Source organism: Bos javanicus, chromosome 20 (genome assembly GCF_032452875.1).
Source record: "Bos javanicus breed banteng chromosome 20, ARS-OSU_banteng_1.0, whole genome shotgun sequence".
NCBI classification, from domain to species: domain Eukaryota; kingdom Metazoa; phylum Chordata; class Mammalia; order Artiodactyla; family Bovidae; genus Bos; species Bos javanicus.
The window spans coordinates 14,174,248-14,189,739 of NC_083887.1; the positions used below are offsets into that span (position 1 = coordinate 14,174,248).

Genomic DNA, 15,492 nt, shown 5'->3' on the forward strand with positions numbered 1-15,492 from the left:
AGCATCAATTCTTCAGCGCTCAGACTTCTTTATGGCCCAGCTATTACATCCATGCATGACTATTGGAAAAACCATAGCTTTCACTAGATGGACTTTGTGGACAAAGTGATGTCTCTGCTTTTTAATATGCTGTCTAGGTTTGTCATAGCTTTTCTTCCAAGGAGTAAGCGTCTTTAATTTCATGGCTGCAGTGATTTTGGAACCCAAGAAAGTAAAGTCTGTCGCTGTTTCCATTGTTTCTCCGTCTATTTGCCATGAAGTGATGGGACGAGATGGCATGATCTTAGTTTTTTGAATGCTGAGTTTTAAGCCACCTTTTTAACTCTTCTCTTTCACTTTCATCAAGAGGTTCTTTAGTTCCTCTTCACTTTCTGCCATTAAGGTGGTGTCACTTGCATATCTGATGTTATTGATATTTCTCTCAGCAATCTTGATTCCAGCTGTGCTTCATCCACCCCAGCATTTCTTATGATGTACTCTGCATACAAGTTAAATAAGCAGGGTGACAGTGTACAGCCTTGATGAACTCCTTTCCCAATTTGGAACCAACCTGTTGTTTCATGTCTGCTTCTAACTGTTGCTTCTTGACCTGCATACAGGTTTCTCAGGAACCTGGTCAGGTGGTCTGGTATTCCCATCTCTTGAAGAATTTTCCACAGTTTGTTGTTATCCACACAGTGAAGGGCTTTAGCAAAGTCAGTGAAGTAGAAGTAGATGTTTATATGGAATTCTGTTGCTTTTTCTATGATCCAAGGGATGTTGGCAATTTGATCTCTGGTGCTCTGCCTTTTCTAAATCTGACTGTACATCTGGAAGTTCTCGGATCACATTCTTTGAAGCCTAGTTTGAAGGATTTTGAGCATTACCTTGCCAGCATGTGAAATGAGCACAGTTGTATGGCAGTTTGAACTTTCTTTGGTAATGCCCTTCTTTGGGATTGCAATGAAAACTGACCTTTTCCAGTCCTGTGGCCACTGCTGAGTTTTCCAAATTTTGCTGCCATATTGAGTATAGCACTTTTACAGCATCATCTTTTAGGATTTGAATTAGCTCTGATGAAATGCCATCACCTCTTCTAGCTTTGTTCATAGTGATGCTTCCTAGGCTCACTTGAATTCACATTCATAGGATGTCTGTCTCTAGGCAAGTGATCACACCATTGTGGTTATCTGGGTCATTAAGACCTTCTTTGTGTAATTGTTCTATGTATTCTTGCTACGTCTTCTTAATCTCTTCTACTTTGTTCAGTTCTGTTCAGTCACTAGTTGTGTCCGACTCTTTGCAACCCCATGGACTGCAGCATGACAGGCTTCCCTGTCCATCACCAACTCCCGGAGTTTTCTCAAGCTCATGTCCATTGAGTCAGTGATGCCATCCAACCATCTCATCCTCTGTTGTCCCCTTCTCCTCCCACCTTCAATCTTTCCCAGCATCAGAGTGTTTTCAAATGAGTCAGTTCTTTGCATCAGGTGGCCAAAGTATAAGAGTTTCAGCTTCAACATCAGTCCTTCCAATGAATATTGAGGACTGATTTCCCTTAGGATGGACTGGGACTTGCAGTCCAAGGGACTCTCAAGAGTCTTCTCCAACACCAAAGTTCAAAAGCATCAATTCTTCAGTGCTCAGCTTTCTTTATAGTCCAACTCTCACATCCATACATGACTACTGGAAAAACCATAGCTTTGACTAGACGGACCTTTGTTGGCAAAGTAAAGCTGTCTTGGTTGGTCATAACTTCTTCCAAGGAGTAAGCGTCTTTTAATTTCATGGCTGCAGTCACTATCTGCAGTGATGATTTTGGAGCCCCCCCAAATAAAGTCTGTCACTGTTTCCACTGTTTTCCCATCTATTTGCCATGAAGTGATGGGACCAGATGCCATGATCTTAGTTTTTTGAATGTTGAGTTTTAAGCCAACTTTTTCACTCTCCTCTTTCACTTTCATCAAGAGGCTCTTTAGATCTTCTTCTTTTTCTGCCATAAGGGTTGTGTCATCTGCATGTCCGAGGTTATTGATATTTCTCCCGGAAATCTTGATTCCAGCTTGTGCTTCATCCAGCCCAGCGTTTCTCATGATGTACTCTGCTTATAAGTTAAATAAGCAGGGCAACAGTATACAGCCTTGACATACTCCTTTCCATATTTGGAACCAGTCTGTTGTTCCATGTTCATTTCTAACTGTTGCTTCCTGATCTGCATACAGATTTCTCAAGAGGCAGGTCAGATGGTCTGGTATTCCTATCTCTTTCAGAATTTTCCAGTTTGTTGTGATTCAGCTTTGTTAGGCCCATACAATTTATGTCCTTTATTGAGTCCATCTTTGCATGAAATGTTCCCTTGGTATCTCTTACTTTTCTTGAAGAGGTCTCTAGCCTTTCCCATTTTATTGTTTTCCTCTATTTCTTTGCATTATTCACATAAGAAAACTTTATCTATCCTTGCTATTCTTTGGAACTCTGCATTCAGTTGGGTATTTGTTTCCCTTTCTCTTTTGCCTTTTCCTTCTCTTCTTTTCTCAACTATTTGTAAGGCCTCCTCAGACAACCATTTTGCCTTCTTGCATTTCTTTTTCTTGGGGATAGTTTTGGTCATCGCCTCTTGTACATTGTTACAAACCTCCGTCCATAGTTCTTCAGGCACTCTATCTGTCAGACCTAATCCCTTAAATCTATTTGTCACTTCCACTATATAATCATAAGGGATTTGATTTAGGTCATACCTGAATGACCTAGTGATTTTCCCTATTTTCTTCAATTTAAGTCTGAATTTTGCAATAAGGAGTTCATGATCTGAGCCACAATCAGCTCCCAGTCTTGTTTTTGCTGACTGTATAGAGCTTCTCCATCTTCGGCTGCAAAAAATATAATCAATCTGATTTCAACATTGACCATCTGGTGATGTCCAAAAGTCATCTCTTGTGTTTTTGGAAGAGGGTGTTTGCTATGACCAGTGTATTCTCTTGACAAAACTCTGTTAGCCTTTGCCCTGCTTCATTTTGTCCTTATATTGCCTAGGTAATTTTGATGTTTCAAATGAGAGAGAATCACTATGAGATTTTCAAATAAAAAAATTTGAATATAAGACAAATTTAAGACTAAATAATTTTTAGCTAGCATGTTCCTGTCTCCAAAGTTTAGACTTTTTTTGACAGTCAAATGAATTTACAACATATTTGAAGTCAAGAAGGTACAGATATACTTTCCAGGCAGTTACGGATGAGGGAATGAAAATGATCTATACTCCTAAGGATAAGTGGTAGATTTCCAGAGTCAGAGACTCTGTACCATGACCCTTTCAGTCCTTTGGGGCTGCATGATCATCTGGCCTCATAAAGTTTTTGAATAAGTTAGCAAACTAACATAAAGATTAAGCTGACATGTTTGTCACTGTCAAAGCATGATAATTATTATCAAAATTATCACTCATTTATTTATAGAAGTTTTTATGTAGTAGTGCTGATAACCATTTTTGTATTACATATTTTTAAACTTTTTTATACAGTTTTTTCCTAAGGAAGTTTAAAAAATGATGTTAATCTTTTTCTTTATACCTTCTGACGTTTTGATCATGTTTAGAAAAGCCTTTCAATGCCCTGTTATTTTTTTTAAATATTCCCACATTTTCTCCTAGCATTTTATGACTTAACTATATTTACATTTAAATAATTACACATCTGGCATTTATTCTTTTGTCTCCCTTTCTTTAAACTTTGTTTTTATTGAAGTAAGATTCAAATAATATAGAATTCAAACATTTTAAAATGAACAACATCGTGGCATTTAGTGCATTCCAAAATATTTTCATCATCCCAGAAACAACCCCATGTGCATTAAGCAGTTACTTTCCATCCCCTAGCCCCTGGCAGCCACCAATTTGCTTTTTGTCCCTATGGATATACCTATTCTGATATTTCTTGAAAATAGAAGAGTAAAATAGGTGATCTTTTCTGTCTACCTTCTTCCACTTAGTGCAATTTTCTTTTTTTTAGTTTCATCCTCATTGAGTCATGTATAGTACTTCATTCTTTTCTATGGCTGAATTTTATTCCATTGTCTTGTATATGCCCCAGTTTGTTTATCCCGTCATTCATTGATGGACATTTGGGTTGTTTCCACCTTTGGCTATTGAGAATTACTACTATAAGCTTGTGTGTACAAATATTTGAGTACTAATTTTCATTTCTTTTGGATATATACCTAGGAATGGAGTTGTGATAGCTATTCTTATATAAAGAATGAGATAAATTCAGCATTTTTTTTTTGCCTACTAGTCTTCTGCTTTAGTTCCATTTCTTGTTATCTTTCCTCTACTAATTTAGGATGCTTCCTTTGTTATACATTAACTCCCTATTGTACTTGTGTTTATTTCTTAGCTGTCCATTTTGTTCTGTTTTTCTGTCCATGTGTGTGCCAGACCACAGGTTGCCCCACCCCTGTATTTGTATAATTACTGTTTTAACATTTGGACAGGAAAATCTGCTCCTCACCCCTACTCCCATCCTTTAGTCATAATTTCCCTTGCTTGTTCCATATTTTTATTCTTTCAGATAAGCCTTTCATTCTTTTCTATCAATAACATTATAAATACTCAATATCTTCTTGACATTCATGTGGAAAATTACTATTTTAAATTGTACTTAAGAAAATGGTCAAGAATCCCATGTCTAAATGAAAATGGATATTCATTGTACACTTCAGTGCAGTTATTATTCAGTTACATTGTAGTGAATGAAGTTTCAGATTTTAGCTAAAGTGTTTTGTTTTATTTTTTTTTTAGCTTTAAAATCTGAAGGGGATGATTACTATATTAATGGTGCCTGGACTATTGACTGGCCAAGGAAATTTGATGTTGCTGGGACAGCTTTTCACTATAAGAGACCAACTGATGAACCAGAATCCTTAGAAGCTTTAGGTCCCACCTCGGAAAATCTCATTGTCATGGTAAATATGCCTTTGCCATTTCATTTCTCCTCTTTGTAATCTGGCCTTTGAGGTAGGATGGGGCAGGATTTATTATCTGAAATTAAAGTGATGAAATTAAAGTAAATAATGGTAAAATGCCCAAGGGTGAAAAAATCTGTGTAAAGTTGAGACTGTGCTGTTCTTTCCATGTGACTGATCTTTTCAATGCCTGCTTGAATAATATTTGTATAACCAAACAAGGCAAATGAGAGAAATGGCTCCAAATTACCCATGAAAATGGAAGGAGAATATTCAATATAAGTACATGTATTCTAAAAGTTGTCTTTAATTTCCCTTAAGACTTAAATTATGACATTTTCTTCTTCAAAAGAAATAATAAATATCTGAATAAAGGCTCATTGTATTTTAATTATCTTCACCAGTTGTTTTCAATGGCAGGTTCTGCTTCAGGAACAGAATTTGGGAATTAGGTATAAATTCAATGTTCCCATCACCCGGACGGGCAGTGGAGACAATGAAGTTGGCTTTACATGGAATCATCAGCCTTGGTCAGAATGCTCGGCTACTTGCGCTGGAGGTAAGACACCCACTAGGCAGCCCACCCAGAGGGCAGGATGGAAAGCAAAACATTCTGAGCTATGCTTTGTGTTTGCTAAAGAAGCTAATTGGAAACATTTCTTGCAGGTTTGCTTCAAGCTGTAATTTAGCAAAAGAAACTTTGCTTTAATTACATTATATTCCGTTTGTTTTTAACCTCATGTAATTTGTACAGATTTGTTGGTAAAATACATCTTGGCACAATGAGTGTCTCTGCTGGTGCTTCTCCCAAGACTATCTTGAAGGTGGGCTGTTTGCTTTTCGTGAACACATTCTTGGTAAAGAACATCAAGAGTTTTAAATAAGAAAATGAGTGAGAATCAGACGGCACAGATGCAACATCTTGTAATGGGGGATGAGAATGTATGTCTGTGTGCTTGTATGTTTGTGTTTGTGTGCTTGTGTGTTTCCCACAATCCTATTCAAACTCCCTTCTGCAGCCATCCAAGTTAAGGGGCTATATTCTGGGATACTACAATAATTACTGGTCTGGGTCTCTGGCTTAATGGTGTTTGCAGACCCCATGGTAGTCCCTCAGAGAGGTAGCTGCTAGGCGGTGGTTGGTGATGTGTTGGTTGTCCCATGTGCGTTTTTCATGGGTGCCTTTTCCCCACAATTTACTCTATTCCTAATCCTCCTCCCTCTAGTGGCCACCAATGCAATTCTTTACCTCTGGCTGGGAGAGCAGGACAGTTGGCTTCCTTCAAAGCCAACACCCTTGCTGCTGCATGGACTGGTGAGTAGAAGTGCTGTGCAAGCAGCATCTTCCTTCTCTCTGGAGACTAAATGCATCGCCTCCACCGTACACCTTGATCCTAATAGGCAAGAAAGCAAACGTATCCCTCAGGTCTGTGCTGGACTAGAGCACCTCACCATTCCAAAAGCAAAGGTGAAATTTTGAATAGTGATATATAGAATGGGAGAGATGGAACTAAAGTGAATCATCCCATTTTACCCCATATTCCAATTACCTATTTTTCCTTTCTAAACTACTGAGAAACACAGGCTTTACATGGACTTTATCCTACTAGTCCTGTACTCACTGAATCTCTAAATACTTCTGATTCTCAAAGCTTGAATCAGAGAAATTATTTTTCACAGATTCAGTAATTTTAAACTCATATAGAATTAAATCACGGATAAACTCCAACTTCTGTAGTAAGCACTATAGAAAAAAGAAAAACCAATGAATAATAATAATGTTTTCCTTCTGTGTGAAGTATCATGAAACATGGTTATGTGTAATCTGTGGCATATTTATAAAGATTTCTAATTCCCATCCGTTTTATGTGTGAAATGGCTGGTGATTTAGAAAATTTAAAAAACTATAGGGCATTACTACTTCTTTTAATAAAATAAAGAATATTTGAAATGAATCATTCAAGTGAATGCCATTATATTATAGTGGCATTTATACATATATCTTTCTTTGTTTCAATTAAATTCCTTTTTATTTAATCCATAAATTAACTTTCCCCTTTTCACATACCAAAAAGAAATCTTCATGATAACAGTAAATACATAATTCAGGCCCTGAGGTAAGGTGGGATAAACTTATTAAAGAAGAGTCAAAAGAATTTAAGTTTAGGAAATCTAATGAAGTTTAAATGTCGAGGTTGATTATCTCAGAGAAGAGAAGGCTGAGGGAAAGTATATTAGTTTCTTCAAGTAAGTGACAGAATGTTGAATGGGAAATTCTTAGTACCTATTCATCTTTGTACTGACAATTGCTATATTTGGGGATGGTTTAGATACAGTCTTGTCTGAGGCCAAGGAGGGATTAAGTAAATTCTCAATGTTCCTTCTAACTCTGATTCTTTTGTTCAGAAAGGAGATAGTCCAACAAAAAAAGGGGACTTAATTTAGGAAAGAAACTATGATTTTATTAAAGTAAAGAAATATGAAAAATCTGAATGTGTGTTATTCTTTTCCATGACCCTAGTATTGAGAAATCATAATAGAAGATAGACTTCTTGTGCTAGGAGATAAAACAAAAGAAAAACGAGGAGGAAGCAAAGCCATTGGAAAGAGAATTTTCTCCTTGTTATTTGTACTTTTCTCTTGTCTTATGGAGCTACCATCCTAGATATTTGAGGTGGTTCTGGAAACTAAAATTCTGCTCAGTTATGAGTGACAAGCCTTTAAAAGGCCATTGCCTTCTTTGGAAGAGAGATGTACAGTGTCTGAAAATTGGCAGGCATAGTGTGATGAGCTGTTATTTCTTGGTAAGTAGTTTGCAAAGTGTGGTCACCAGACCAGCAGTATCAGTGTTACCTGAGAATTTATAAGAAATGCTAATTTGGGACCCATCTCAGACCTACCAAATAGCATCTCTCTGGATGGGGCCTCAAACTCTGTTTTAACAAGTTCTCCGAGTGATTCTGATACTCACTCAAATTTCAGTACCACTGGTCCTAGTTCACAGAGAATCTGAAACCTAGCGCTCTAGACACATAGAATTCACATCCTCATCACTGAAGTCTATGCATCTCACTAGATTCATTTTGCATCTAAAACAATTCCTGGAACATACTAGGAACTCAGGAAATGTTTATAGTAAGTGAATGAGCAAAAGGAGTGAATTACTTTTGGAAATTTTATTTTTATGTTATTCTTTCCAGGGGGGAAAATTAGAGTTTAGAATTGCTATTTTTCTTGTAAGGTGGAGCAAAGCAATTGCTAGAGAAAGACAGTATAATTTTGATTATAGTCTTTTGTTTGAATAGGTTGAAAATATTTCCTAGAATATAGAGTACAGATATCAATTATTAGAGTTATTCTTCCTACACATAACCCCACTTTTAACCCTAGGTTCTTTAAATATTGGAGGCTTAGGATTGAGGGGAGGAAAATCCATTATGGCTCCAGGAATCTTGATCAAAGAAAGAACCAGAGTCATAGGCTCAGTGATGGTAAATGGAACTTCATCTGTAGTTAAGGAGTCTTTCCGGGAAAGTCATTTCTTCTCAGTTTCACTCAGAAGCTAAAGATGAATACTAAACATGAATTTTTAATTGGGATACTCTATGCTCATCTTTACAAGATGGTGCTAGGTATCTTGAGACTGCCAAAACTTTTTAAAATGTAAAACAAAGGAACAGGAACGATCTCAAAGACCTTTTTATTGCAATCTCGTGACTCGTCAGTGTTCTCACCTATGCTGTCCTGCATATGTCTAATTAATAGCAAGACCTTTGGACTTTGAGTTTGGGAGCAATGTTGGTATTTTTTCTTATGAAATCTTTCAAGATAAGAAGTTTTGAGACTGTTTTTCTGTTGCTTAGCAGACACAATGACAAATCTAAGACTGCAGGAAACATTACTGGTGATTCAGTCCAAGAAATGGTCTTTTCTCTGAGTCAGTGGTGACACACTTCCTTAGCCTGAATAAAAACATTGAGATGCTGTGGGGTGTTGTCTTCAGGATAAATGTGATTTTTAAGATACAGTTGTGACTCTTCCTCTCTGAGAGAATTAAAACTTGACTATTTTCTGAACCATTGTTATTCCCACTATTGTGGGAATTCCTTATCCAAAGTATTGTATACTCTGTAATTAATCTGACTTCTAAACTTATATACTACTATTGTATTCATGATTAATGTGTTAATTGATAAAGCTTGGCCACGTAGTGAGAATTGTACTATTTTAAAATACAAAACTTTAGGAGTTTTTTAAGTAGCAATTTATGATGGTATGCCTTTTCTATGATTTTTAAACATTTAAATAATAAATAACATTTCTTATTTAAATATTTGCTCAGACGGTAAAGAATCCGCCTGTAATGCAAGAGACCTGGGTTCCATCCCTGGATTGGGAAGATCCCCTGGAAGAGGGCATGGCAACCCACTCCAGTATTCTTGCCTGAAGAATCCCCATAGACAGAGGAGCCTGGTGGGCTGCAGTCCATGGGGTCACAAAGAGTCAGATACGACTGAGCCACTAAGCACACACAATAAATAATATATATTATCTTTTGGTTTTAGTTGTATATACTCTCTTTTTACTGATGTTTGGGTAGATGTATGGTTTTCAAGTTGTAGCATGCATCAGAATCACCTGGAAGGCTTGTTCAAACAAGATTGCTGGATTCTGCCTCCAGTTTCTGATTTGGTAGGCCTGAGGCAGACTCCAAGAATTTGCATTTCTAACAAATTTTCAACTGATGCTGGTAATACTAGCATCCACTGGTATCAGTGAACCATACTTTAAGAAATCATACTTCAAGAAACATTGGGCTAGATGCTTAGATTTTATAAAGTAAATTATTAAAACAAACTGATAAATCTTTTAGATAATCATATTATAGTTGTAATCACATTACAACTAATCTTTTTAATGATAAATGGTTCTAGCTCATCTATGTAATAACAAATAAAATTTTACAGTTTTATGAAACATTTTTTGGTGCCCTGTTTCATTTGCTCATTCTAAATAGCACCAGGAGATAGGCATTGCTATTGTTATTCTTCTTTTACAGGTAAAACTCAAGTAACTTGCTGAAATCAAGACTTCAAACTAGTGATTTTCTAAATGTAGAAATTTTCTAAATTTCTCTTATAATAAAAATGGTCCTTTACCTTGAACAGAGCTTTTTCGTCAGTTGACATTGTCAGTAGAGCAACAGGCCTACCTTTGCATGAAATGTTCCCTTGGTGTCTCTTAATTTCCAATTCTATTATTTTTCTCTATTTTTCTGCATTATTCACTGAATATGGCTTTCTTACCTCTCCTTGTTATTCTTTGGAACTCTGCATTCAATTGGGTATATGTTTCACTTTCTCCTTTGACTTTTACTTCTCCTCTTTTCTCAGCTATTTATAAGGCCTCCTCAGACAACCATCTTGCCTTCTTGCATTTCTTTTTCTTGGGGATAGTTTTGGTCACCGCCTGTTGTACAATGTTATGAACCTCTGTCCATAGCTCTTCAGGCACTCTATTAGATCTAATCCCTTGCATCTATTTGCCATTTCCAGTGTATAATCATAAGGGATCGATTTGGGTCATACCTGAATGACCTAGTGGTTTTCCCTATTTTCTTCAATTTAAGTCTAAATTTTGCAATAAGGAGTCAATGATCTGAGCCACAATCAGCTCCCAGTCTTGTTTTTGCTGACCATATAGAGCTTCTCCATCTTCATCTGCAAAGAATATAATCAATCTGATTTCAACATTGACCGTCTGATGATGTCGATGTGTAGAGTCATCTTTCATGTTGTTGGAAGAGGGTGTTTGCTATGACCAGTGTATTCTCTTGATAAAACTCTGTTAGCCTTTACCCTGCTTCATTTTGCCCTCCAAACGGGCCAAACAGGCCAAATTTGCCTGTTACTCCTGGTATCTCTTGACTTCCTACTTTTGAGTTCCAATCCCCTATGATGAAAAGGACATCTTTTTTTGGTGTTAGTTCTAGAAGGTCTTGTAGGTCTTCATAGAACCATTCAACTTCAGCTTCTTTGGCATTAGTGGTTGGGGCATAGACTTGGATGACTGTGATGTTAAATGGTTTACTTTGGAAATGACCAGAGATAATTCTGTCATTTTTGAGACTGCACCCAAGTACTGCATTTCAGACTCTTTTGTTGACTGTGAGGACTATTCCATTTTCTTCTAAGGGATTCTTGTGTACAGTAGTGAATACAGTGGTCATCTGAATTAAACTTGCCCATTCCTGTCCATTTTAGTTCACTGATTCCTAAAATGTTGATGTTCATTCTTGCCATCTGTTTGACCACATTCAATTTACCTTGATTCATGGACCTAACATTCCAAGTTCCAATGCAATTTTGTTCTTTACAGCATTGGACTTCATTTTTATCACCAGACTTGATATTGTTTCCACTTTGGCCCAACCTCTTCATTCTTTCTGAAGCTATTTCTCCACTCTTCTCCAGTAGCATATTGAATACCTACCAACCTGGAGAGCTCATCTTCCAGTGTCATATCTTTTCACCTTTTCATACTATTCATGTGGTTCCCGAGACAAGAATACTGAAGTGATTTGCCATTCCCTCCTCCAGTGGACTGCGTTTTGTCAGAACCCTCCACCATGACCTGTCTTTGGTGGCCCTGCACAGCATGGCTCATAGTTTCATTGAGTTAGACAAGGCTGTGATCCATGTGAGCATTTTGGTTAGTTTTCTGTATTGTGGTTTTCGTTCTGGAGGCTGACTCATTGGAAAAGACCCTGATGCTGGGAAGGATTGAGGGCAGGAGGAGAAGGAGGTAACAGAGGATGAGATGGTTGGATGGCATCACTGACTCAATGGACATGAGTTTGAGCAAACTCCAGGAGACAGTGAAGGACAGAAAAGTCTGGCTGCTACAGTCCATGGGGGTCACAAAGAGTCAGACATGACTTAGTGACTAAACAACAGTAGAGCAACGTGATATATTCCCCACTAATAATTTCTCCTTTACTAGCTTGAAATTTCATTTTTTCAAATGTTTTTCCTAAAGCAGTGATTCTCAGCTTTGACTGTTCATTGGAATCACTTAGGGAGCTTTAAACAACTTTGACACTCGGTCCTGCCCCCAGATATTCCTATCTAATTGTTTAGGAATATTGCCTGGGCATCAGATTTTTAAAAGCTCTGTTGGTAAGTCTAATGTGTAGCCATGGTTAAGTACTGCCTTTGAGGCTGATTGAAGGTTTAGTCTTCAAACTGCATTCAGATGCAAACACCTCTCGAAGCATTACTCATATCTCTGTTACTAATTGGCTAGTAGTTGAATGCAAAGGTTAATGAGCTTTTGGTATAAGTATCTGGGGTGGAAAAGTAGCTAGAGGCATCAGAGAAGGGAATGAAAAGAGTGGTAGAATACTAATTAATTTCGCAATTTTGTTTAGTGTGGTCATTGTCCTTGGACTTTTCTTTAGAAAGCTTATTGTAGTTTATTTACATGCTTACTTCTTTACCTAATAAATCATTTATAAGCCTCTAAATAATGCTTTTAAAACTGACTGAAATTGTGTTAAATATCTTATTTTGGCCTTTTGGCTAACTAAGATCAAGTGAAATTATACTAAATAGATTTTCCAAAACCCTTTTTTCTCATTTCAAGTTTCTGTGGTACTTAGGGAGCTAAAATGAATAAGTGATATATATACTCCACCAACTTTAATTTAGACACACAAGTCAGAATATGAGGCCCTTGTTTTAACATTTATGAAAAACTGATAACAAACTTTTTTTTTCTCTTTGTGACTAAAAGTTCTAATCAGAGAAGGCCTTTTATTGTTTTAGGAAATTGTTGTTTTTGTTAGGGAATGAATTTTTGCAAAATGCAGCAGTATTCACAATAATTTCCTCCCCTATCTTTCTAGATGTACTCTCATTTCCCACTATTCAAACCAGTCCCTTTACACCTCACCCCCCGAGTTCTCCTCTTATTTAATACAACCCTTAGACTTTAAAGCTTCCCTGCTTGCAGTGCGGGAGACCCGGTTTGATCCCTGGGTCAGGTAGTCCCCCTGGAGGAGGAAATGACAACCTGCTCCAGTATTCTTGCCTGGGAAATCCCATGGACAGAGGAACATAGTGGTCTACAGTCCGTGGGTCACAAAGAGTCAGACAGGACTGAGAAACTAACAAAGACTTTAAAGCAAAGCATTCCAAAACCAATTAACAGAGTTGATGCTGTACTGTTGTACCTGTTCTGTTACAAAAGACATCTTAAGGATGCTTTAGTTGTGCCAAGAAAGGTCAGCAATACATATGTATTTTAATGTATTAGTTTTACATTTCAGAGAAGGCAATGGCACCCCACTCCAGTACTCTTGCCTGGAAAATCCCATGGATGGAGGAGCCTCGTGGGCTGCAGTCCATGCGGTCGCTAGGAGTCGGAATGACTGAGCGACTTCACTTTCACTTTTCACTTTCATGCATTGGAGAAGGAAACAGCAACCCACTCCAGTGTTCTTGCCTGGAGAATCCCAGGGACGGGGGAGCCTGGTGGGCTGCCGTCTGTGGGGTCGCACAGAGTCGGACACAACTGAAGCGACTTAGCAGCAGCAGCAGTTTTACATTTATACTCTAAATACACAGTCTTTGTCCTGCAATCAGGTCTATTGACACTTCTGATTACTTTCTCCAAATTGTTTTGTCTAGGCTTTTCAATTTCTTTCTCTTTGTATTGAAGTACAAAAATTATATAGCAGTTTGGTCAGGTTTCTGCTGACAAAGGCATCTCTCTGCTAGCCATTCATTACTTAGCCACTCAGGGGAAAAAAAGAAAAAGATAAGCTAAAGCTATGCTTAGATGGAGGACTGGAAGAGGGAGACAGATTTATGTTTAGAGGCAATTTTGATTTTGTTTGATGATCAAAGAGCACAGATTTTTCTTATACAATGGAGTGTTTAAGGAGTGTTTCTGATCAGTTGTCTTTGACTATTTAAAATGTTATCAGTTTTCCTTTTACATTTACATAGTCTGTTTAATTTTATTATATATTTGATGCCTAAATTTTATATAGATGCTTATTTTACTTGTTATTCTTTTTCCTCCCTGGATATCATCTTAAGCTTAATGTGTGTGTGTGTGTGTGTGTGTGAATAGCATATAAATTTTAAAAAGAAATTCTATGTTTTTCCTCTTTCTAAGACAGATTTTTTTATTTTACTCTGTGGTTTTACCTGGCTCACCTAGATTCTTGTATGTATTGGAACTGGTTTCTACTTTTTAAGATTTTTAAGATGCTTTACATAGTTTCCAGTTACTAGTTTGTATTTTCCTGATTTAGGGTCATATTTTTCACACCGCACTGTGGTTCCCCAGGACTCTACAGCACACTCACAGAGGCACTACTGAATATTGTACATTTTCAATGCAAACACAATGACATGGGTCATACACTACACAAATTATTACTTTTGAGTTGTTTGGACCTAACTATTTAATAAGTGAAGCTCTTATTTTTTTCTTCCTGGGAGAGCTGTGAAAAAATTACTGGGACACTAATGGTGCTGTGAACCAAGAAAATTTGAGAACTCTTGATTTAAACTAAAATGAGTATCAGTAAAGTTGAACAAAAATTAGTCACCTCACTTCCTTTCAGTAGATGGTGAATTTTATTTCATAAGAGGAAAAAATGTATAAAAACTCCTTATTCAGGGTCTTAGTGATGTTCAGTTTAAAAATGGAGACTCGTATGCACTTTCATTAAGAAACTAGAGATTTTGAATAGTATGTAATTTTCTCCTTCATATCTATATTATTTCTTCTGACGTGCCCTGCTTGAACATGTTTCCTTCCTCTGTTTCTGCTAGTTCAGTTTCAAGTGATTAAAACAAAAGAAAAGAAAGGAAGAAAGGGAAAAGGAAAAAAAAAAACAAAACTATATATTTAAAAGAGCCCCAGTAGCAAATTCTTCTTTGCAATTTACTACCTAACAAGTTTATGTAATAATATACACTATTCTATTTACTAATAATAGACTTTTCAGATTGCTTTAGTGAATCTTTCATGCAGATTACCTGGTCCCTTTAGAAAGTTAGATATTTCTACGTTGTTTCTATAGAAGCACTTAATGTTATGTATTTTATTGTTTTCAAGAATAATGCAACACAACCATAATTGTGCACTTAAAAATAAAATAAATCCATTCTAAAATAGCAATTTTGAAAAGTAATTATTAGAAAAATATAATGCAGTCCTTATGCCAGTATAATATCTGGCTGAAAGAGACCAGCTCTCAAAGGACTAGATAAAACAGAGGGAAATGCTTTATATATTCACAGATGTCCTTTTAATTTCTTTGCTGATTCTGTTAGTGATGTTAAATATGCCTAAGATATTTAACATCACTAATAATGGTCATTTGACATTATTAGTGAACTAACAATATGCTTCATACAAACAAGGGTTTTGAAACTTGACTTTTATAGACCTAGTAAATAATTGGAGAAGGAAATGGCAACCCACACCAGTGTTCTTACCTGGAGAATCCCAGGGACAGCGGAGCCTGGTGGGCTG

At 36.8% G+C, this 15,492-nt stretch overlaps 1 protein-coding gene across 4 annotated transcripts in view; it reads left to right on the top strand.

Moving 5' to 3' along the window:
* ADAMTS6 (ADAM metallopeptidase with thrombospondin type 1 motif 6) overlaps positions 1-15,492 on the top strand; it is a 430,884-nt gene that overhangs the window by 210,887 nt on the left and 204,505 nt on the right. For all 4 annotated transcript variants that reach the window (XR_009731737.1, XR_009731739.1, XR_009731738.1 and 1 more), the window contains exons 18-19: positions 4,775-4,938; positions 5,359-5,497. Coding sequence is in view for 1 of the 4 variants with exons in the window: in XM_061393406.1 (XP_061249390.1) it covers positions 4,775-4,938; positions 5,359-5,497 (303 nt within the window). In the remaining 3 variants the exon portion in view is untranslated. The remainder of the gene's footprint in view (positions 1-4,774; positions 4,939-5,358; positions 5,498-15,492) is intronic.